Raw genomic sequence first — 24707 nt, 5'->3', positions numbered from 1 at the left:
AAGTGGTCACTGGGCAGTTTGGAGCCCCCTGTGGCTGGTGAGTTCTACTGAAAGAGAAGCGAGGGTGACAAAGTAATGAAACACATGTAACAGTTTGCCTGTCTTGAAATGGACCATGCTTGCTTTTTGTGTGGAGAACGGCAGCTTTCTTCAGTGCCTCATTTATCCAGGAGTTGGGGTTGTGTGAAGAAGTACTTCCATTTTGTCCGTTTTAAACCTGCTGCCTATTAATTTCATTTGGTGCCCCCTAGTTCTTGTGTTATGAGAAGGAGTAAATAACATTTCCTTATTTACTTTCTCCACACCGGTCATGATTTTATAGACCTCTGTTCTATCCCCCCTTAGTCATTTTTTTCTAAGATGAAAAGTCCCAGTCTTATTAATCTCTCTTCATATGGAAGCTGTTCCATACCCCTGATCATGTTTGTTGCCCTTTCCCGTACCCTTTCCAATTCCAATATATCATTTTTGAGATGGGGTGACCACATCTGCATGCAGTATTCAAGATGTGGATATACCGTGGGTTTATATAGCAGCAATATGATAATTTCTGTCTTATTATCTATGCCTTTCTTAATGATTCCCAACACTGTTAGCTTTTTTGACTGCCGCTGCACATTGAGTGGATGCTTTCAGAGAATTATCCACAGTGACTGTAAGATCTCTTTCTTGAGTGGTAACAAATAATTTAGATCCCACCATTTTGTATATATAGTTGGGATTATGTTTTCCAATGTGCATTACTTTGTATTTATCAACATTGAATTTCAACTGCTATTTTGTTGCCCAGTCACCCAGTTTTGTGAGGTCCCTTTGTAACTCTTTCCAGTCTGCTTTGGACTTAACTATCTTGAGTAGTTTTGTATCATCAGCAAATTTTGCCTCCCAACTGTTTACCCCTTTTTCCAGATCATTTATGAATATGTTGAATAGTACTGGTCCCAGTACAGACCTTTGAGTGACACCACTATTTACGTCTCTCAGTTCTGAAAACTGACCATTTATTCCTACCCTTTGGTTGCTATCATAACCAGTTACTGATCCATGAGAGGACCTTCCCTCGTATTTTATGACAGCTTATTTTGCTTAAGAGCCTTTCGTGAATGACCTTGTCAAAGGCTTTCTGAAAATCTAAGCACACTATATCCACTGGATCACCCTTGTCCACATGCTTGTTGACCCTCAAAGAATTCTAGTAGATTGGTGAGGCATGATTTCCCCAACAAATCGTGTTCATCTATGTGTCTGATAACACTGGTCTACAATTTTTGAGAAGTCGTCTGCTTCAGAGATAAAATGTGCTATTTATTATGTATTTTGATGTGCTGAATTCAAATATGACAATTAAAACAACTGATTGGCTACTGTTTCTAAGATATTTAAGTTTTTACATTTGATGTCTATGTATATTGTGTAGATAGTAGAGTTTTAATCATAAATTGTAAACCTAGGTCTTTTCATGTGTTTATGGTTGCTTTACATGATAATATTTCACCTGTCCGGTTTATGTAACACTTTAAAAATCAGCAAAAGGGTTATCTAACTAAAACTTATTATGAAACAAAAGGCAAAAAACTATTATGTACATAGTTTAGTCCTATTCAGTGTCTACTCGGCGCTTCTTGGCTTGTCTCTTGTATTCATTAAATGGAGCATCTCTTGTCACTGTCCAGCAATAGTCTGCAAGCATTGATGGGCTCCATTTGCCCTGATAGCGTTTCTCCATTGTTGCAATGTCCTGGTGAAATCGCTCGCCGTGCTCGTCACTCACTGCTCCGCAATTCGGTGGAAAAAAATCTAGATGAGAGTGCAAAAAATGTATCTTTAGTGACATGTTGCAACCAAGGCTTTTATATGCCTTGAGGAGGTTTTCCACCAACAACCTATAGTTGTCTGCCTTGTTGTTTCCGAGAAAACTTATTGCCACTAACTGGAAGGCTTTCCATGCCGTCTTTTCCTTGCCACGCAGTGCATGGTCAAATGCATCATCTCGAAGAAGTTCATGAATCTGAGGACCAACAAAGACACCTTCCTTTATCTTAGCTTCACTTAACCTTGGAAATTTTCCACAGAGGTACTTGAAAGCTGCTTGTGTTTTGTCAATGGCCTTGACAAAGTTCTTCATCAGACCCAGCTTGATGTGTAAGGGTGGTAACAAAATCTTCCTTGATTCAACCAGTGGTGGATGCTGAACACTTTTCCTCCCAGGCTCCAATGACTGTCGGAGTGGCCAATCTTTCTTGATGAAGTGGGAATCTCTTGCACGACTATCCCATTCGCAGAGAAAACAGCAGTACTTTGTGTATCCAGTCTGCAGACCAAGCAAGAGAGCAACAACCTTCAAATCGCCACAAAGCTGCCACTGATGTTGGTCATAGTTTATGCACCTCAAAAGTTGTTTCATGTTGTCATAGGTTTCCTTCATAGGGACTGCATGACCAACTGGAATTGATGGCAAAACATTGCCATTATGCAGTAAAACAGCTTTAAGACTCGTCTTCGATGAATCAATGAACAGTCTCCACTCATCTGGATCGTGAACGATGTTGAGGGCTGCCATCACACCATCGATGTTGTTGCAGGCTACAAGATCACCTTCCATGAAGAAGAATGGGACAAGATCCTTTTGACGGTCACGGAACATGGAAACCCTAACATCACCTACCAGGAGATTCCACTGCTGTAGTCTGGAGCCCAACAGCTCTGCCTTACTCTTGGGTAGTTCCAAATCCCTGACAAGGTCATTCAGTTCACCTTGTGTTATGAGGTGTGGTTCAGAGGAGGAGGATGGGAGAAAATGTGGGTCCTATGACATTGATGGTTCAGGACCAGAAGTTTCATCCTCTTCCTCGTCTGACTCAAGTGAGAATGATTCTGGTGCCTCAGGAACCAGCAGTCCTTCTCCGTGGGGTACTGGGGGTCTAGCTGATGGAATGTCTGGATAATGCACAGTCCACAGTTCTTCTTTGACACACCTTTCTCAACTGGAGGCACCATGCAGAAGTAACAATTGCTGGTATGATCTGTTGGCTCTCTCCAAATCATTGGCACTGCAAAAGGCATAGATTTCCTTTTCCTGTTCAGTCACTGGCGAAGATTTGTTGCACAAGTGTTGCAGCATATGTGTGGGGCCCACCTCTTGTCCTGATCTCCAGTTTTGCAGCCAAAATAAAGGTGATAGGCTTTCTTAACCATAGTGATTATACTGCACTTTTGTGATGCAAAAGTCACTTCACCACAAACATAGCAGAAGTTATCTGCACTGTTCACACAAGTACGAGGCATCTCTGCTCACTTTGGCTAAACAGAAATGTGTCCCTTTGCAAAACCAAACACTGACAAATAAGAGAGCACGACACTGTATGATTTCTAGAGCTGATATAGGGCAATTTGTTCAGCAGAGTGATGTAAGCTTCATTATGATTGCATCATCCATGACTTCTAGGAATAACATGATGCAATTCATATCATGTATGACGCAATACCAGCTTCAGATTGCACATTGTTTTGCCTAAAAAGCAAGTACTGTCCAAACCCAGTCATAGATTTATTCATAAATCCAGTCAAAGATGTATTTTAGTCATTTCTGGTTTAAATTGAGATCCCTTCCCTTTATAACTCACTTATCCTCCGCTATTCCCAAGTCAGGGGTCGTATATACTGACCCAATAGCATATCTTGAAAACTAGAGCCAATCAACAATTTTAAGCATAATTTTCGTTCTCAGTGACCCAGAATTAGTAAAGTTAGACTACATTTATTTCAGAAGCATTTTGGCTGTAGAGCAGTGTTCTGTCCTCTACTATAGTTTCAACCAATTTGCCTAGTACTGAAGTTAGGCTTACTGGCCTGTAATTGCTGTGATCACCTCTGGAGATTTTTTAAAAAAATTGGCATCACATTAGCTATCCTTCAGTCATCTGGTAGAGAAGCTGATTTAAATTATAAGTTACATGCTACAGGTAGTAGTTCCGCAATTTCATATTCGGATTCCTTCAGGACAGAAGCAATATTCCTGAGGTGGAATCTCCAGTCTGTACCAAAATTAATCATGCCATCCAAGAACACAGCCACGTACTGCTAATACTAATTGAGGACTTGGTCCCTAAGCTTCTGTGAAGTGTGGTGATGAAATGAAAGAGCTCTGAGGAGAGTGGCAAAGGAAGTTCTCTTTGGACTCCTTTGTGAGGGGAATTTGCCAACATCCTTTTGCTAAGTATAAAATAGTGATTTATTTGTTTTTCTCTAACCAGTCAAATAGGTTATTGACCTGGGACTGGGGTAGGCATCAAGCAGTTAAACTCTATTCATTCTCCCGAAGTCTACACAGAATCATATGGACCCATTGGGTTTGGGCCAAAAACAATGGGGTTCACTTGGGACTACCCAGACACCCTTAGCTTTTTTATTGCCTTTACTTCCTGCTTTGAGTCAATAGGCTCAGAGACTTATGGTCTCAAGTCCACTGGACTCTCTTCAGGAGCTAGCACACCCATGGTTTTAAAAGGTTGACATGCTATTTTATCGCTATTAAATAGGGTCCTGGACTAGATGATCCACTGGTCTAATCTGTGTGGCAATTATTATGGTCTTGTGTTACTTTATACCACACAAGAGGGTTATGAGGCTCATCGTATTTCATTAATGCCGTAAAACTCTTTGAGATCCTCAGATGGAAGGTGCTTAAAGAAGTTAAAAGTGTTATTTTATGATGATAGTAAACCTTTTCCTGTGGTGCTCCTTGCAAAGAGGCTGTGTTTTGGATTGAGGTAGGGGTTAGGACTTTCAGAGCTCAGACCAGGTGACATATTAGATGGCAGTTTTCCTGATTCAGGTAAAGTGTTCCAATTCCACAAATCCATTGTGACTCATAAAAACAAGCACAAGACTTCCCTTAGTCAAACTGATACCAGACATAACTTTCAGGGTGTCCTTGGTTACAGACCAGCTGTTCTTGTGCTGTTTGCTTAGTACTGTATGAATAGCATTCCAATCTTGTGACTATCAGACAACCATGATCTTTGGTGGAGGGATGGAGGGATATATAATGAAAAAAATGACTTTCAAAAAATTTTGGGAGCGAGTCTTCCAAACTGTATATATGTTTTTCTACATGCAGTGTGGTTGTCGCCATGTCAGTCCCAGGATATTAGAGAGACAAGGTGGGTGAGGTAATATCTTTTATTGGACCAACTTCTGGTCAGATGTTACCTCACGCACGTTGTCTCTTTATATGTTTGTCATTCCACTGACGACTAAGGAATGATCATTAAACATACTGCAGAACCTACAGTATTGTTATTCTACAGCCACTGGAGCAAAAGTTAATTAACCCAATTCTAAGGAATTTGCTGATATGGTTCTGATAGCAAGTGAGGAGATTGAGATAAGTTAGTGTCAGGCTAGCTTTTTCTCAATAAGAAGGAGAGAAAGCAAATAAACCACATTGCATTTGCACAGAGGAGAGGAAATAAGCGCTAATCACAGGGGTGCAATGTGTGGTTAATACTTTTTTAAAATCTGCATTAGTAAACTGGAGTATAATGAATATAGTGATCATATTTTCAAATGGTGTCAAATTTAGGCAGGTGTGCAAACAGACTGGAGGATTATTGCCCCAAATTACAGAGGATTCTGGATATTTTAGCGAGATGGGCATATTTATTGCAAGTTATGGAGTGTTGAGATTTAATCTAAAGACATTGGGTATATTGAATTTACTGCGGGTGGGGATCATGACCAGCACAAATACAGTATAAACAACATAGTTGTGTATTCTAGTGGCTCCCCTATAAACTGGATCCCCAAATGCTTTACGGAGTTGCTATAACTAACAGTTACAAAGTTAAATGATAAAAGCAAATGAAGACATAGACAGGGAGAAAAGATATTCATGGATGAGTCTTGAAATTAGTTGTAGGCTATGTCTGTACAGCAAAGAAGAACCCATGGCTGGCCTATGCCAGCAGCTACAGGTTCACAGGGCGCGGGCTGCGGGGCTGGTTTGTTGCTGTGTAGACTTCTAGGGTTGGGCTGGAATTCGGGATGTAGGACCCTGTGGGGTGGGAAGGTCCTAGAGCTCAGGCTCCAGCACAAGCCCGGAAGTCTGCACAGCAGTGAAACAGCCCCACGCAACCTGAGCCCTGGGAGCCCAAGTCAGCTGGCCTAGGCAGGTTTTTCTTTGCTGTGTAGACATACCTTTAGGACAAAGCAGAAACACATAAAGCTACTCTTGATGGCAGGATCTGCAGTGGGAAGGCAGAGAAGAAGCCAGTTGTGTTTGAGTGAGGCGAGTAGAGAGAGAGCCAAGATCTCTGAGGTGGGCATGGGCAAGCCTTGGAGAATTTCAAACACAACAGCAGATTTGAACTGGATTCTGGACTGGATCTTGAGCCAACGAAGGTATTGGAGTACGTGGGGGATGTGATTGTGTCTCTTTGCATGTGTGAGGCAGGAAGTATCATTCTGCTCATGCTGCAGTTTGGTGAGCTGGGATTTGGGGAAGCCACAAAGAAGGAAATTTCAATAGTCAAGGCAAGAGTGGATGAAGCCCAGGATGAGGATTGCAGCAGAAGTGTAATTCAAAGCATTGACATGCCCAAGTGTACATGTACAGACAAAGTGTCTCCTAGGGGCCTGGATCTGTGTGGGAAACCCCAGCAGACATCCCCCTGAGTACCATATGTTGATCAAGGACAGCAGCATATGGCCCAGTACAGTGCTGCTTTTTGGGCAGTAATGCAGGAAAAAAATCGGAAGGTGATATTGAATAATGTGTTGACTGTTAACTCAATGCAAAGTAGTGGCAAAAAAGGATATTACTATTCCAGATAATTGAATGGTAAATAATACCTCTCTAGGGCAGAGGGCTGGGTGTTGAAGTAGAAGTGGAATTCACTTAGAAAGTTGCCTGTTATACACATCCATCTATATTGTGCTACGCCACTATATACCATACCTACAATATAGAAAGTGAGCCTTCTGAAGATAACGCCAGGTAAAAAATAGATTTCCTGCCAAGACAAAGAGAAATGACTGTTTGAATGAGTCACTTGAAGGGATGAATGTATTGCCAGGGAGTACATTTTCCAGGTGGGGATTATACTTTAATGGTTCAGTGTTATGAAGAACGCAGTTTAAAAGTACGTCAGTGCACTTTAACACAGGCTTGTTCCCAGACCACAATGCAAGTTTAGGTAACCAGATTTACAATCTCATTAACCCAGACTCTATATCACACAGTTTATGGGAGGAGGGGTTCTCCGAGAAGATTATTTTACCCAAGCTTGTAGAATTTTCACAATTACATAACTTGAAAAGAAATCTCCTTAATACAGCAAAGCAAAATAAATCATTCTTGTTTGCCAAATCCTCATAAAAGGCTGGAAATATTTTTTCTCATCACTTTTAGTCTATATCTATTTGAGAATTGTGCTATTTCCCTTGCTGTCCTCATTTTCCTTGTGTTTCCAATAAAGTTAAAATTGTAGCGTGACTGATTCTATTTAACCTTACTTCACTCTTTATTCTCAAATGCACTTTCCTGGTGTGTAATGTCTTTCTGCACCAGCATCATCAACAGTATCTTTCTAGGAATTGTATTTGTGGGGTGAAGTGCAGGTGTGGGCACCTCACACAATGTCTCTTGCAGGTTAGGTGGTATCCTGTCTCTCATTACTCATTGGATTTGTTTGCTCTCTTTTAATTTATCCTAGGTTTCCTTTTTCTCAGATACTCATCAAAATCATTGCTCCCAGGGAGAAAAAGAACAGTGAAGTGACTTCTAATGCCCCTGAAGAAGAGCTCTGTTTAAGCTCGAAAACGTGTCTCTGTCACCAACAGAAGTTGATCCAATAAAAGATATCACCTCACCTACCTTGTCTTTATCTCATGTCTCCAGCTGGCTGTTTTATTTTTCTCATTTTGCTTTTTGTGTGGCAAGATCCTTCTGTTGGTCTTGGAGTTTGAAAGAAGGCAAGTATGGAGACATTGAGGGAGCTTTGATCAGAATTCTATGAACCCTACTACCTTCTGTCTTTTGTGGATCCTTTCTCTAGGATAGCTGGGCTACTGCTGGGTTCTGACTCCCCTTGACTTTTTTTATTTAGACTCAAGGCCTAATGATAAAGTTTTGGTAATAAAATTGCACAGTATGTGACAGGTTCAAATTTTAATGCATTTTAAACAATTAGCATGTCTTTAAAAAAAAAAAAAAAAAGGTCAGATGAGCATGGGTGAAAGGTTCTCAACTGATAGCCCTGTAGACTGAAGTCTTCCATTTACCCACACGGTAGATACAGGCAGTGGCAATGCAAGCTTAGTGAGCTGTATGAGAGCAGGGTGAGGCTGCACATCTTAACATACTGTGTAACGATTATATAAATATGGTTAATATAACAATGTGGTGCAGTGTTAAACTAGCTAATGCTCTAAATGCAAATGATGCAATAAAGTAGAGGGAAAGGCACAGTAACAAGCTTCTAGAAGTGACACATCATCAGGCCACTTTGCTATGTGTTTGTTCATGCTTCTGCTGTTCGTAGTGAGCTATCCCTGCTAATGGACTTGTGTGGGATGTATGCACAACATAAACACTGCCTGAGTACTGTCTACACTAAATGGGGCTGGATTTATGGACCACTCCCATTATCGAGGAAAAATGTTTACATTATATCAGTCTTAACCATGGACCATTTAGTCAGGGGCTCAGAGACTGCATTGATGAGTACTGTATAAGAACCTAAAGAGCAAGGAAAGGACCCTTAATAGAATGGAGTAGAACAGAATGGAATCATATGTTTCACTCAATCTTTCATTTAATCAGCTTTTTAAAAATGTTAAGTGATTTTTATGCTGGTGAAGGGTGCCAGACTGAGAGCCCTGGAAACTGTTTATTCCCAGAAGAGGTAAAGCATAAGCAGCAGCTGTGCAAACTTCTCAACTCCCACTTCTACTGATGTGGGGTGTTCCAGACAAGGGGTGGGAACAGCTCTAGGGATGTGAGGCAAATTCAGTCCTGAGCCTTTCTGCTGAAACATGCCAACAAAAGGGGGCAGCTGTGTTTTGGACACTTGTCTACTAGTAACTGAACTGCAACATCCAAGTTATTTTTCACAGACTAATCAGGCAGCTTTCAGATGGTAATTCCCTTTGGTCACTGCCAACTTGGCTGGATGTGAACTAGTGACCTAATAATCATACTAGTACTTATACAGGGCATCACATTTTAAAATGACTGTACAATCATGAATACTTAATCCCCACAACACCCCTGCGACACAGATCAATATTATTCCCAGGAAACTGGGTCACAGAGAACTGAAACACAACTACTAGAACCATTTTCTAACCCCTCTCTTTACATTTCTTCACAGCTTTCCTCTACTTCATTACTTGAAATTTTAGCTTCTTGTCTGATCTTTCCAAGGTTCTGCACAAGTCTGCCCCTCCATTCTTATCCAACTGTATTTCTTATCACACTCTTAGAATGGAGGGGGTAGAGGGCAGTGATACTCTCTTCAATCCTCATTGTCCAGCTCCAGGCTTTTTTCCATGCTGTCCCTTTATATATGGAATCCTTTTTTAAAGATGGTCTGTAAGGTCCCAGTCTTCTCACTAATATCCCTTCAGAAGACTTACTTCTGCCACCAAGACTATAAAAATGAGCCAACAGTGGCATTAGTATATTGTTGTTGAAATTTTTATATCAACAAAAAAGAAAATCTTTACTTTTCCATGCTGTGTACTAGCCTTTGCTAAGTAACCATAATCTTATTGTCTTGCCCTTCCTCCCCAAAATCTTCCCTACTGTTTTGTTACCTTATCCCCTTCGTTGCATGATCTGTGAAATTAATTTGTAAGCTCTTAGAAGCAGGGACTGTCTTCTGATCTGTATTATGAGGCATTTACCATGTGTTTGGTCCCAGCTGGACAGGATTGGAACACATTGCCAGGGTAGGGTGGGGAAGTTCACATATAATACAGCAATTCTGATGATAAACAGAGGACTTCGGTCTCCAGGGCTGTCAATCCAGCACCTTTTACAAAAACTAAATTCACAATTCATTAAAATAACATTTTAGAAAAGGAGGGGAGAGGGGGAAAGGCAGAGGGGAACCCAATTTGATTTTCAAACATTGGGCTGAGTTTTCAGTTAGAGAAATCATTTCTTGGCTTGTACGCTGAGCTTGTTTGCACTGAGAGCGAATAAATATGGAGCACTGTCATGTTTTTTATAGAGAAGAACTTTTCTGACTTGAACTGTACTTCAGTGTCATGCTTCCCATGAAAACAGACTGGAATTAGTCTAGGGAAAAATTTCCCATTGATAACTGGAACACCATCACTCCTGACACCAGAAGTATAATATGAAAAATTGTTTACCCTTGGAATACCTTGACAGATTTCACTGCCTCCTGTCCCTTACCAGAACCTTTGTACCTCTCGCTTGATTAAAAAAAACTGAACCTGAATAAGAGTGAATTATTTTTTTAAAGTTCTGTGAAATCAATCTGTTCTCTGACATAGGCTGATGCTGAAGTACAGATAAAGTTAAAAAAAAAAGTGATTCTGTGTAAATAACATGACGGGACTTCACATCTATTCTTGCTCCTCACATGTGCTTAGTTTATAAGCCAGAAGACAGTTTTTCTAACTGCAGACTCAACCCAGGTCTAAAAACTTAACTGTGTGGATTTTCTGCTTCATCACTAGATTATTTGACATTTCTTCTTAGGCCAGGTCTACGTTAGAAAATGTTTGCCATTTTGTTGTATCTGTAGAGAGTCCTTTTGCCGGTATAGCTTATACTGATTCACCAAGCAAAATAAGCTGTACTGGCAAATGTGCTTTATGCTGATATAACTTTGATACATTAGGGCTTTGCTAGTACAGAAAAATTGTAAAAAAATCATACTCCCTAACTGACATTACTGTACCAGCCAGGGCCAGCTCCAGACCCCAGCGCGCCAAACGCGTGCTTGGGGCGGCGTCCCGTGGGGAGGGCGGCAGGCAGCGCCGGTGGACCTCCCGCAGGCATGCCTGTGGAGGGTCCGCTGGTCCCGCGTCTCCGGTGGAGCATCCGCAGGCATGCCTGCGGGAGGTCCACCGGAGCCGCGGGACCAGTGGACCGTCCGCAGGCACGTCTGCAGGAGGTCCACTAGAGCCGCGGGACCGGCGACCGCCAGAGCTCCACGCGCGGTGTGCCGCCTTGCTTGGGGCGGCGGAAATCCTAGAGCCGCCCCTGGTACCAGCAAAAGTTTCTGGGGCAGACCTGGCCTTTGGCAAGGATCTGAAATATGAAATAGATAAAAGTACGTATGGGAAATGAAAGTAGCTAATTTCAGCAGGGAGTACAAAAGTAATAACCTGTAGACTCCCTGTGTAGGTGCATACACACACACATATGCTATCATCCTGGCATCAGTTCGTTTGGGTACAGAAAAGAGAATATTAGTGTTCTTCTACTGACACCAGCCCTTTTGATCTTTTGAGAGGTTACTATCCGTGCTGGTTCCTGCTGACAGTCTCCTGCTCTGTAAGGAGCCCAAGGACATGTGAAGGATTCTAGAGGTGAATTGTAAGGTTATTGGTTGTGCTACCTCAGCTACATTACAGTAAGTGTTCGGACTTTATGCAGATCCCCGACCTCTGTCAAGCAGGGCCGGCTCCAGGCACCAGCATTCCAAGCTGGTGCTTGGGGCGGCATTCTGCAAGGGGCGGCAGTCCCTGTTGTTTTGCCCCCAAGCAGTGCGCCGAATTGCCGCTGTGGGCGGTGGGGGCAGTCCATGTGCCCTTAGGGCGGCAGGCGCGTTTCCGCGGTGAAGGCAATTCGGCAGTAGCTTCTATATTTAGCTGTCCGGGGCGGCTTCAGCTAAACATAGAAGCTGCCGCCGAATTGCCGCCGCCACGGAAACGTGCCTGCCACCCTAAGGGCACACGGACTGCCCCCGCCGCGCGCAGCGGCAATTCGGCGCGCTGCTTGGGGTGGCGAAAACTGTAGAGCCGGCCCTGCTGTCAAGCCTTCTATATTAACTGCACTGGCACCTAGGGTCTAGTTTCTTCCCCAGCTCTTACCACAAACATGTTTGACATCAAGAAGATCTGAGGCAATGTCTACATTAGCGAGCTTACAGAGGCACAGCTGTACCGATGCAGCTGCGCAGCTGTAAGATTGCTCATGTAGCCGCTCTATGCTGACGGAAGAGAGCTCTCCCGTCGACATAATAAAACCACCCCCACAAACAGTGATAGCTATGTTGGCAGGAGAGCATCTCCTACCAACATAGCGTTGTCCATACCAGTGCTTCTGTTGGTATAACTTGGTGTTGCGGGGAGAGAGGGGGGTATTTTATTCACACGCCTGAGAGACATAAGTTATACCGACAAAAGTGATAGTGTGGACATGGCCTTCCCATTGTCACACAGTTAATCTAGCTACCCCCAAAAGCAAACATCTCATGCAGCATTTTCCTAATGGTTTTTGAGAAAAGGAGCTCAGCTGGCACTATCTACATCCTGTGGTATTTGCGAAAACCTTTCAGATGTGTCAAAGCTAAGAGAACATTTTAACACCAGACAAGTTTTGAAATACTGTCTTCAGTGGACAAAATGTACTGTACCTTCCATAAAAAGGGCTGGAGTCAAGCATGCCAGATTCAGGCAATGCAAACTTTCACCATGCTCTGAGCACATTAGGAGCACATCTTCTAATGCACTCAGTAATCTACAGATTTCACTTGAATTAATGTTTTTTAAAGTGACACTAATACGAGTGAAAGATGCTTGATTGACAGCCTAGTGACTGAGGGCCAATGTGTGTTCTTAGAATAGATACAGCACAGGCAGTACCAAGTTCTCTTCATAAGAACCCTACCACTATACCCAACCCTTGACCTCATGGGGCCATCTCTAGTGGTGCGAGGAGTTCGTTCTTTGTATCCTGTTCCATCCTTGGTGTCTATTTAGAATTCCCATCAGTGATGTCAGTTTGTGCCTTTAGTGGTGATTTTAAAAAAATGTATTTCCTTGAAACTGAATTGAGACCACTAGCTTATTTCACACAGACCTGTCACAGGGTGACTGGCCCTTTAAGGGGTAATGGGTCCAGCCTCACCTGACTGACTCAGGTCTCCTCCCAAAGTGGGGGCAATTATCATAGCTACATGACAGGTAGGTCATGTGGTTAAATCAGTCCAGGCTTGCAGATAAAAAAGAAGCCTCCAGAGTGGTAAAGAAAGGAGAGAAGGAGGCTGGCCTGCCCACCTGCCCCTCCCCCACCCCAAGCCTAGGGCGGCAACCTACCTGAGTTCTCAGAACTGGCCCAGAAGGAGGGCTGTGGGGTCCTAGGAACAAGGGTTGGACTTGAGCAAAGAAATAGGTTGATATTCTGTAGGACAGTGATGCCCAACCTTAATACACAGGAGGTCCTTATAAACCTAAGTACAACCTTCTGTGGGCCAAACAGATTCTACATATTTTAATAAGATTTAAAGTAATCTGTATTGATTTATATTTTAAGTCCAGCTTGTTTCATAAATCTTTAGATAGGTTGTTTCTATGTATAGTACTGTCTATGTACACACTTGTGTAAACTAAAATGATATAAATGTGATGATAAAATGCTAATGACTTGGCCATTAGTATATTGTGTTGAAGCAGGCCGCAGGCCTTATGAAATGCTCTGGTGGGCTGTGTATGGCCTGTGGGCTGTAGATTGGGCACTCCTGCTGTAGGAGATTTAATAAATGAGACTCCACAAAGGGGAGATATTAGTTTAAGTATTCTGGCCTGGGAGGTAAGTTCTTACAAGAGCCAAGAGGGAGCTAAGGGTAACGAACCAGCAGGGCTATGTCATGCCACATAGAGGCTCCCTGAGATGGCTCCCTCTTACAAGGCCACTAAACAGTCTTATATGATAGTAACAGCCTTTGATATCCAATCCTTCCCGACCCGGGGGTGAGGGGGAAGCGAGAGAGGAAAAGCAGCAAGCTACGGGGGGAAAGGGGGAAGAGGAGTGAATGGGAGGCGGGGCCTTGGGGAAGGAAGAGGTGGGACAGAGGTGGGGACTTGGGGGGGGGAGAGAGGTGGGGGGGAAGGTTCTGGCACTCCTGCTGGAGTGTCTGGGTTTTAAATATTACGAAGTTGGCAACTCTAATCACCACAGGCCTGGATTGGACTTAAAACAGTGACCTGGAGCAGTGCTTTCCAAACTGTAGTCTGCAGCAGGGGTTCTCAAGCTTTTTCTTTCTGAGGCCCCCCCAACATGCCATAAAAATTCCACGGCCCACCTGTGCCACAACTGTTTTTCTGCAAATCCAGTAGATTAAAAGCCAGGGCCAGCATTAGGGGGTAGCAAGCAGGGGACTGGCCTGGGACCCGACACAACAGGCAGCCCTGTGAAGCTAAGTTGCTCAGGCTTCAGTTTGAGCACTGGGCAGCGGGGCTTGGGCTTGGGCTTGGGCTTCGGCCCTGGGCAGCAGGGCTCAGGCTTCAGCTTTCTGCCCTGTGCCCCAACAAGTCTAACGCTGGCCCAGCTCTCTGGTTTATTTTGGCAGATCCCGGAAATCTGTTCAGGGTTCCCCAGAGGCCCCCCTACCACTTGTTGAGAACCACTAGTCTACAGGCTCTTGCTGGTGGCCTGTGGAGAGCTTGGTTGGTTATATGAGCTGGGTCGTCATCATAATTTTCACCAACTACACTGCATTTAAAAAAAACCCTAAAAATATATTATTTTCCTGGGATTACGTTTCCATGTACTAATTGCTGTAGTTGTCATTCGGGTGTTATGTGATTGTAAATGGGAAGACAATTGCCTGCACACTCATGAACAGGCAGGAAGTCCCGGGAGGTCCATGAGACTGTCTGTCAAGATGTGGTCCACACTGTCAAAATATTTGAGATTACTTGACCTAAATTTAAAAGGCCCTGTCCTATAATCAGTCATCTGAGCCTTCCAGTCCACCAGCTTGCACCCATGTTATTTCTGCCTGCACTTTTGGCTCCAATAGATTTGGCTCCTGCATACATATTCAGAATATCGTATGCTTCAGTCAACGTGGACATCATTGTTTCCAGATGGATATGCTTTTGATGTAACACACTGGATTACTGCAGCCATTCAGCCTCTCCTTGTTTAGGTGGTGGGAGAAAGGAGGGGAAAATGTGGCTTTCTTTATATTTTGGCATATTATGATGATGACTACTAACCAGATTCTTCTCCAGTATGTCCTCAGGAGAAACATCCTATGCACTGTCCGAGGACAGGCTGCCATTGGACTTGATGCAGCTTGATCTGTATTTAACTCAGTCCAGAGTGAGACAAAACTTCAGGTGGACTTAGAAAATCAGCTAAATTCCCTTTCAGCTGCCATTCATTTCTCATATTAGATGTGATCCAACTCCCATTAAAAGTCAATGGATGCTGGATTATTCTCATTTTTCCTTATATTATTCTTACATTGCACTGAGACAGTGGTTATCTAAACCTTTGTTTAGATTTATTTGAAGTCACTGGAAAGACTAAAACGAGGAGACAGAGGTAAAAATTAAGAGGGAATTAAAATGTAAGGAAGTATTTTATGAAGAGAAGTGAATAGATAGGATGGGCTTCCAATTCAGCTGCATTGCAAGCATTTGATAGCTATATGGAACTTAAAACATAAATATTTTGTGTTGGAACTATCTGCCTGCCTTTTGGGTACAGGGTGGGAGAGGGAAGGGTAGAAGAGAATTTTTCACTGATTGTTTCCCCTCCCCCAGGTTGCATAGCTTTGGGGGGCTTTTTGGCATGGCAGTATTTTTTCCCTCTGAGCATAACCAGTTAAAATTTTTTAAATATACAGGATATCTGATATACCTATCTGAATTTCTAAAGCACAGTCACCATAGTACAGTATCTGGGCATTGTAGACATAAATACAACTCCCAATAATTCTGTGACAGGAAGGATCCAAATGCTTCACCTCTCCCTTGATTTACCCAGTGACAAGAGAGGGTTCATTTTTGATGACTGTCCTCCGGGGCACATTTGTCATAAAAACATTCCAGACACAATGAATTTAAGGTGCTTCTTCTTGTCCTACAAGACTATGTAACTGTCTGTATCATGCATAAAATAATTACACTGAAACAAAACATGTTTTCCTTTATCTCAAATAACTAAATTATAAAGTAATTCAACAAAAATGTATTCATCAGAAGCCTCCAAAATTTAGACCAAGCTCTTCTTGTTTATTAAAGAAATGGTTTGCCAATGTTATTCAACCAGTGTAGAACATTCAGCAATACAGATGTTTTCCATTTTTGTAAGGCCACTAAACTTGCCCTTAACACAATATTTTCTTCTGCCTTGGTAACATCCCTGTTATTAATATTTCTCGCGACAGAAAAGCTGGGTACCATAAAAAGATTTACATTTAATATTAAATTAAAGACTGCCTATCACCTTTTCCCAAAATGCGCAAACATGAGAGCACTTCCAAAGTGTGTGTATTACATTTGCTTTTATCAGACCCACAAATCCAACATCTATTATCATTTTTATTCATGTCCTCATTATGCAATGTCCAGTGGGACCTGAAGTATATTCTACTGAAGCCTAAGATATGATACAATTACTGTCTCATTCCTAATGTGAGTTAGAAAATGTTATTGTTAGATCTTCTCCAAGAACTTTACTTTTAGGAACGGATGGCGCGAGCTCAAAAACAGTTGGAAAACTTTTTTTGTTTCATGCTTAAAGCTTTTTGCAGCCAATACTGTGGGTGAAAATATTTATGTTGTGGTCTAGGGTTTGGTTGAATCCCATTTCTTCCTGGCCAGTGTCTGGGAACTTTAGTTTGTGGCTTCATATCAAGAAACCATGAGGGACATTGTTGTTTTTAGTAGTGTCTAGAGATGATGAGAGTGTGTGAGGGGGAGAGAGAGACTCACTTATATGCCAAAAGAAAGCAAAATGCTAACAATACGCGAGAAAGGGCAATGTATTGGCTGCATGAAGATTTGTGAGGGATTAAAAATCAGGGAATCAGAGATTGCATTGGCTCTATCTAATCTATCTATCTAAACATTTTCTTCCAGTAGAAACAGCATGGGAGATATGTTACAAAAGGACTTGTTAATGAGGTTCACCAACATGAGGAAAGAAAGAAGCCCAGACGCAGCAGCGGTGCATGTTAACTTTACCTACTGATGCATACCTATGCCCATATATAAAATGTATGTGTTTATGTGCTTGTTACGATACAGACATTAATTACACAGTTTCATTAATATTTCCACAGTAGTACTGCCTTATTCAGTGCACAAGTTCATTGTGATAAGGTAGTGTTTGTGAAGTCAGAACATAAGCTGGATTGATCAGTTTGGTAAGCATACAACCCTTTTCTTGTTTCTAGAACCAAACTCAAACCAAATATTTCTGAAGGCACTGAAAAACTACATTAACTTTGTGATTTTCACTTTTCTCCGTGCCAGTGGAGACCTTAGGCCTGTGCAAGCTACAGTATGCAGCCACATAGGGGCATACACTCCCAGGAGCCTCACACCACATACACACACTCCTGACCTGCCAGTCAGAGCAGATTGCCCCTTTTCATATTCCTGTTTCACTTTGGTACCAGGGACCTGGGGCAGACTGAATTCCTTAAGTGTCCTTCCCCACTTGGTAAATTGTAACGGCTTTATCTCTTGAATTCCCCCTCCATGTAGGAGGCTAACCAGATGCTATGGAGCTTCAAACATATTACTGCATAAGGGGTTGCCATAATCAGTCTTTCTGTGAGGTTTTTGGCCTCTAGAGACTTCTTTACATTGACTGGAAAGCCAAGAAAAGGTCAACATGCAATTTACGAAGTAGGGTGATAAAGGATGTTGCAAAGAGACAGGAAGTGGCCATGGAAAGGGTAATTTCATGGGAATTGGGTTGTTTATCCAGTCATAGAAGTGGATATTGCTACATGGCCTTCCTCACACATTATTTTATAAAGAGCCATGGAAACCCTAGATCTGAGCCTAGTCTGTGATTCTGGATGGGAATTTCTTCCTGTGGGGTACTCTCAAGCCCTTTTACAAACACCCCCCTCCGGGGAAGAGCTGAGAAAGAAAAACAAAGGAAATCAGCTGTTGCCACCAGCTAATTAAATCACATATGCACAAACCTCTTAGGACACAAAAATCCAATCCTGTTATTAAAAAACGTAAATTTTATTAAAACGAAAAGAAAGAAAATACATCTGAAAACTCAGACTATTGCTAGATTTTAAAAATAACCCACTTATAAGGATTAAGCATCAAAATAACTTTCCTGAGGTCCAGCTTAAAGGTTACAAGCAAAACAAAAGCATTTGGGGTTAGCACAGAGGAATTCACCAAGCCCTAAAGAAATAAAAGAAATAAACCTAATCACATCTTCCTAGACATTTCCTGATCTACTTACATATCTGGGGTTTCAAATGAGTAGTTTCTAGGTATGATCTGATGATTTTTCATACTTGGCCCAAGCTTTTTACAGCATAGTTCCACCTGTTCCCTCTCTCCCCCCTGAGAACAACACAGACAGACAAAGGGGACATTTTTTCCCAATTTTTAAAAGTTCTAGCCTTCCCATTGGCTCTTTTGGTCAGGTGCCCACTCCCTTCCTTTTACTTATGCAGGGAGACTTTTTAACCCTTTACAGGTAAAGCAAGTAAAGAACAACTACTAAGAGGGATCCCATAGCTAACTGGGTGGCTGGGTGTCCATAAAAGGGAGCTATCCCCCCCCCCCATTTATCACAGCATGTTTGTTATTCATTTGAGCTTTTGCTGGTTTCTTTCCAGTGAACTTGGGTTTGCGGAATCCAGGGATATCTAGAGGTCATTTTATAGTGACTGAAGCCAAAACCATGTCAAAATGGCAGGACATTTTCTCATGTTAAGGCTCCCTCACTAGATGTCTAAGGTCAAATCAATGCATACACACCACAAGAGCTGGAACAACTTCGAGACGTTTGCTCATCCAGTGCCATCAGTTATGTGGACAAAATAGATTCAAGATGTGGTAGGTTTGGAAAATTAGATTCCTTTACATCGTTCCTTTACCATGTCCAATGATAGCAGCCTGATGATGGGAAATATCTTCATGGAGTCATTTGGAGATGGTGGAGACTCCAGGTGCCAAAACCTGTGCCCTCGTTTCTTCTATGGGGGAAAGAGGTGATTGACCCAACTGGATCTGGGGAAAAATGAAAACTAGAGTTGTCACCCTTTAACCTTTTCATTGCAGCCTCTATGTGAGAGAGAATGTGGTGTGATGAGATGTACAGCCCCCAGCATATTAGTTGGCTGATAGAGGATTAACACCCTGTCACTAAGCAATGAAGTTACTGCAGGTTTCTGTCCCCATTCCAGAGTTTGCTATGTACCCTAGACAGTGGCACAGCGGTTAAGTGATTTACCAAGTGTCACACAGTGAATTGGTGGCAGAACTAGGAACAGAATTCAGTAATCCTGATTCCCAGCTCCCTGTGCTCAGCAAGATTCTTTTGCATGTTCCCCTCTAGGAGCAGGAGCCTAGGCAGCCATGTATGGCAAGACTTGAGATTTACGATGTATCTTCTCTCCAGGAGTTGGCCCCCTTCTTCACGAGGATTCTTGTTTTTTATTTCTATCTCCTTCTTTTGTTTGTTTTTTCTATCCTTTGTGAGTATTGACTGGCTCCTCTGGGAGTAAGCCTAACCACATGTGTGTGCAGGAATCATTATTTTAGTAGAGTCATTGCCTATGATGTTATTCAGCATTATAGGAAGAGCTGGACTAGCAAAATGCTTTTTATAACTTTTTTTGTGCTTTTGCCTTTGTAATATTAAGTTTTGTTTCATAGATGACCAATTAGAGACTAACTGAGGTTGCGGTCTAATGGTTTGAGAGCTGGACTTGATTTAATTCTTGTGGGGTGGGGTTTAGTTCAGTTCTTTATCTTCTGAGGATTCCATCCCACGTTTTCCCTTTGACCTCATGAGTTCACTCACTTATTCAAACCTTTGTCCACCCACTGTTGCTCCTTCTATAATGTTTTCTTAAATCTGTCCTGACTTCTTCATCCCTAACACCTTTCCACATCTCTCATCTTGACTGTAATAAACTCTTCTCTTGACTCCCATATTTCATGTGGACGCCCTATCCCAGTCTGTACAAAATACTGCTGCTAAAATCATCTCTCTTTTCCACCTTTCTGACCAAATCGCTCCTCTCTTTGAATCCCTTCATTGACTCTCTCTCACCTACCACCTCACGTCACCTTGTTGTGTGTGAATGTATTTGAATACTATCAGTGTCCATTTAAGATTGGAAGTTCATTGGGACACAGACTATGTCTTCTTCCATGTTTGGTGAGTTTTGAACATGTGATGGACACTTGATACATAATAATAATAAAAATAATAATAAAGGAAGGAGTTCTAGTCTTGGCTTTCTCATTGGCTTACTGTGTGAACAGGGACATGTTGCTTAAAGACTTTGTGCTCCAATTTCTCCACCTGCAAGAAGGCAATAATGATATTTATTAATTGTAGTGTAGAAGTGCCTGGGAACTAAAGATCTAGGGCCCCATTGCGTTAGGGACTGAGGGTACAATTTTCTAAATCATCTAAGTACTATTTTTAAAAGTGACTTCAGCATGTAAGAGTCTAGGCCCCATTGACTTGCAATAAGACTTAGACTCTTAGGTATCTAAGTCACTCTGAAAAGTAGGATTTAGGTGCTTTTGAAATTTTTATCCTCTACATAAAGCAACAACGAATACAATCTAGGTGTCAGACAGGACACAACAGCTGGACAAAACAGAGTGGGGATATATAGAAGGATATTGGGACTGGCTGGGCAAAGAAACTAGGACTGGAAGGTGGGGAAGTAAATGAGGAGGGGCTAGGAGCCAGTGAATGATTGTGGGGAGACTGATATTGGAAGAAGAGCTGGCCTGTCAAAAATTAGAGGGAAACATTGACTGTTAGCAATGGCCACTCTAACAGTGGCCATCACTTGGGAGAGTCCCATGTCTTCCAGAAGTGCAACTTCTGCCTGGCTCTCAAATCCAGAGCAAGGAAGAACAGGGAGATTAAATTCAGACTGTTAATGGTGGAATGCTTCCTTTAACCATCTTCTGAGTCAGGTCAGGAGCCCCCCGCCCAAACATCTGTCTCCGGATAGATCCAGCATCCCTTCAACCTTTCCAAAAAGGGGAGTATGGACTCTCTTTTTAAGGAGCCAGCTCCAAAAAGCCCAGGACCCCTGTGAGATCTATGGTCTCCAACACCTCAACCTCTCAGCTCAGTGCTGTTGAGTCAAAGGTCTCCTCCTCTGGTACCAGTGAGACTGTAAAGTTCCAGAGCTCAGAGGAGAGATACAGCTCCAACAGGGTCTCTAGGAGGGACAAAGAGGGAAAGCATAAGCATTTCAGACTGACACTGTTGGGCTCAGCTGTGCCTTCTTTACCTACCCATTCAGGACCCTCGGTACAAAACAAGCAATGGTGCCAGACACCATCAGCGCCTGCGTCAGTATGCCACCATCGACTACTGCTGGCTTTAGCTACTACATCTGTACCGATCCCCTACTCAGTACCACAAGTGTTCAGATACACTAAGGGCCTGTGTGTAACAGATGAACTGGAGACCCCGCTCCTCACCGGTACCAAGCATTTCTTGGTACCAAGATCATAATCTCCAGACCACCACTGTCATCCAGTACCACAGGACTCTCCACCCTTTCTGTGCCTTCTTGCAGGTGGAGAAATTGGAGCACAAAGTCTTTAAGCAACATGTCCCTGTTCACACAGTAAGCCAATGAGAAAGCCAAGACTAGAACTCCTTCCTTTATTATTATTTTTATTATTATTATTATGTATCATCCAATCATCCTCCACTGGATGATTCTGAGGAGGATGAAGGAGATTTCTAGGCAGTCTCTTCTAGTTTTGTATAGGGATCTCCAACATATCCTTTCAGGAGCCCATTCATTGACAGTCACAGGGAAGATCACCACCCCCACTCCTTGATAGGCCCCTCCAATGGCCATACTGGGAACTTTGGGCTGTTTATGGGCAGCAATTTGCCAGACCACCAGTACCATCTCTTAGAGAGACTAAAGTCATACAGTCCTCTCCTTACCAACCAGCACCTCCCGCTGCCCGCAGGAGGGACATTTGAGGAGCAGGAGGCCAGGGCGGATCAAGAGGCTACTCAAACACCTATTTCATCCTCATCTCCAGACAAGGTGATTATGCATCTGACACCTTCCATGACTGATGGTTTTCGGCAATTTCAAGACCTCATAAAGAGCGTAGCTGACCTCTTCAAGTGGAATCTGAAGAGCGTCAAGGAGTCACAGCAGAAACTGTTGGATATCCTGCAGTCAGCAACACTCTGTAGGGTAGCATTACCAATTAACAATGCTCTCCTGGATCAAGCCAAGACTGTGTGGCAAACATCTGCTATTGGTCCACCAATGTGTAAATGGGTGAATAAGTATTATGTTCCCCCTAAGTACTCTGATTTTTTTGTTCTCCCACCCTCCACCCAATGCCCTGGTGGTGGACACAGTAAATGGGTGGGGTAAGCAACACCTCTCCAAGTCTACACCACACAACAAAGTCCAAAAGAGACTGGACCTTTTTGGATGGATGTCCTACTCATCAGCAACCCTATAATTCAGGATCATAACTATCACGTGATCATGGCCAAATATAATTTTACAGACTATAATAGATTTACGGCCTTTGTTGAACATCTACCTCAGGAACTTTGGGAGTAATTCCAGTCCCTCATTTCAGAGGGCCAGTTATTGGCCAGAACAGCTCTTCAAGCATCCTTGAATGCTGTGGACACTGCTGCCAGGTCCATCTCTGCAGGAGTAATTATGTTCAGGGCATCCTGGCTCCAACTCTTGGGGTTTCTGAGAGAAGTCCAAAACACTGCTGAGGACCTACCCTTTGACAGTCATAAGCTTTTATTAGAGACCATGGATGAGTCTTTGCACAGACCAAAGGACTCTAGGGCTACTTTATGATCCCTGGTCATATATACACATAAATAAAATAAGATATAGTAGGTCACAGACTGCCCAGAGACTTCATCCTGTTCAGTTCTCTGGATTCTACAGATCCACCGAACCCCCAGGAAAAGACATACATTCCAGAGAAAGATGGCTCACCTACCCTCCATGACCACCCAGTCATCTTCAAAGCAACAGCTTTGACAGGTCACTCAAGGGTTCAAATCCTACCAAGCCTTTGGTTTTGTAGCAGTGTCCATTTGCTCACCTCCCCCTCTTTGCAGACTGCCTTTCCTATTTCCAAAATACTTGCCTGTAGTGATCCGTGCTTCCAAGTAGGTCATAACATCAGGCTATACCATCCATTTTATGTCCCTCCTTCCCTTCCACCCTTACCTGTCCCTCTTTTGGGACCCCTCTCATAAGCTTTGTGACAAAGTTCCTCCTCTGCCTTGGTGGGTCCTGCACTTATGGGTGGATTTGCTTGCCTCAGGGATTCATGGCAGCCCTCAGTTTGGCCACTTTTGCTAGTGGCTCAAACCTGCCATCCACTCAGCTAACCTCATCACTGGCCAGCATGGGGGAAACTGAGTACAATCTCCGCAGTCTCTGTGTCCCAACTAGTGGGTCGGGAACAGGCCAGATCCCTTTCCAATTTAGACCTTCCCTTCTGATGTTTCTCACAGACCAGGTCAACTCCTCCTGTGTCCAATCAGGAGTTGGGGTGGGGGGAAGATGAGGGGAACCCGGGCCCACCCTCTACACTGGGTTCCAGCCCAGGGCCCTGTGGATAGCAGCTGTCTACAATGTTCCCTGTATCAGCTGCGTGACAGCTACAACTCCCTGGGCTACTTCCCTATGGCCTTCCCCCAGCACCTTCTTTATCCTCAGTGCAGGATCTTCCTCCTGAAGCCTGATCATGCTTGAACTCTTCACTCCTCCAGCAGCACGCCTTCTCACTCCCTGCTCCTTGCACGCCCCCCTTATTAACTGATGGGAGGTCCTTTTTAAACCAGGTGTCCTGATTAGCCTGCCATAATTGATTCTAGAAAGTTCTTAATTGGCTCCAGGTGTCTTGAGTAGTTTGCCTGTGTTAATTGGTTCTAGCAGGTTCCTGATTGCTCTAGGGCAGCCCCTGCTCTGGTCACTCAGGGAACAGAAAACTGTTCATCCAGTGGCCAGTATATTTGCCTTCTACCAGACTCCTGTACTCCACTGGTCTGCATCTGTGTCATATCCCTCCCCACTGCTCAACACCAAGGGGTTGGGCAGCTTGGGACACCAGACAGTGGAGCACCTAAAGGGACATTACTTGAAGAAGGAGAAGAGGTTACTCACCTTGTACAGTAACTGGTTCTTTGAGATATGTGTCCCTATGGGTGCTCCACTACCCACCCTCCTTCCCCTCTGCTTCAGTCTATTCTCCATGGGATGTTCAGGTGGAGAAGGAACTGAAGGCAGCAGAGGTGAAAGTAACCCCTGACCCACCCCGACTCAGCAGGGGCTGCAGCGGCTCCCCTCTAGCTTGTAGCAGGGGGACTGGCTGAGGGAGAAGCCTTATTTTATTACAGACAGCACTAGTAATAGTAATAGTAGCTTTATTTTCTATATCTAAGTCATGCAATGGGAGGGATCCATGAAGTATGTAGGAGACGTGGGTTGCCTGTGTTTGGACTGTAT

At 43.2% G+C, this 24707-nt stretch overlaps 1 protein-coding gene across 24 annotated transcripts in view; it reads left to right on the top strand.

Moving 5' to 3' along the window:
• Positions 1-24707, top strand: part of RAD51B (RAD51 paralog B) — a 723435-nt gene that overhangs the window by 401074 nt on the left and 297654 nt on the right. The window contains exon 11 of one of the 24 annotated variants that reach the window (XM_039533744.1): positions 17080-17208. The exons of 21 other annotated variants lie outside the window; for them this stretch is intronic. In XM_039533744.1, the coding sequence (XP_039389678.1) occupies positions 17080-17082 (3 nt within the window). In that variant the 3' untranslated portion in view covers positions 17083-17208. Of the gene's footprint in view, positions 1-7715; positions 7872-17079; positions 17209-24707 lie in introns of those variants that run through there. 2 more of the 24 variants (XM_039533740.1, XM_039533743.1) reach the window with 2 other exon arrangements.

The sequence above is a fragment of the Mauremys reevesii genome, linkage group 4, assembly GCF_016161935.1.
Source record: "Mauremys reevesii isolate NIE-2019 linkage group 4, ASM1616193v1, whole genome shotgun sequence".
NCBI lineage: Eukaryota > Metazoa > Chordata > Testudines > Geoemydidae > Mauremys > Mauremys reevesii.
Note: the sequence above shows the minus strand (reverse complement) of the source record. Positions and strands in the feature narration are given on the sequence as shown.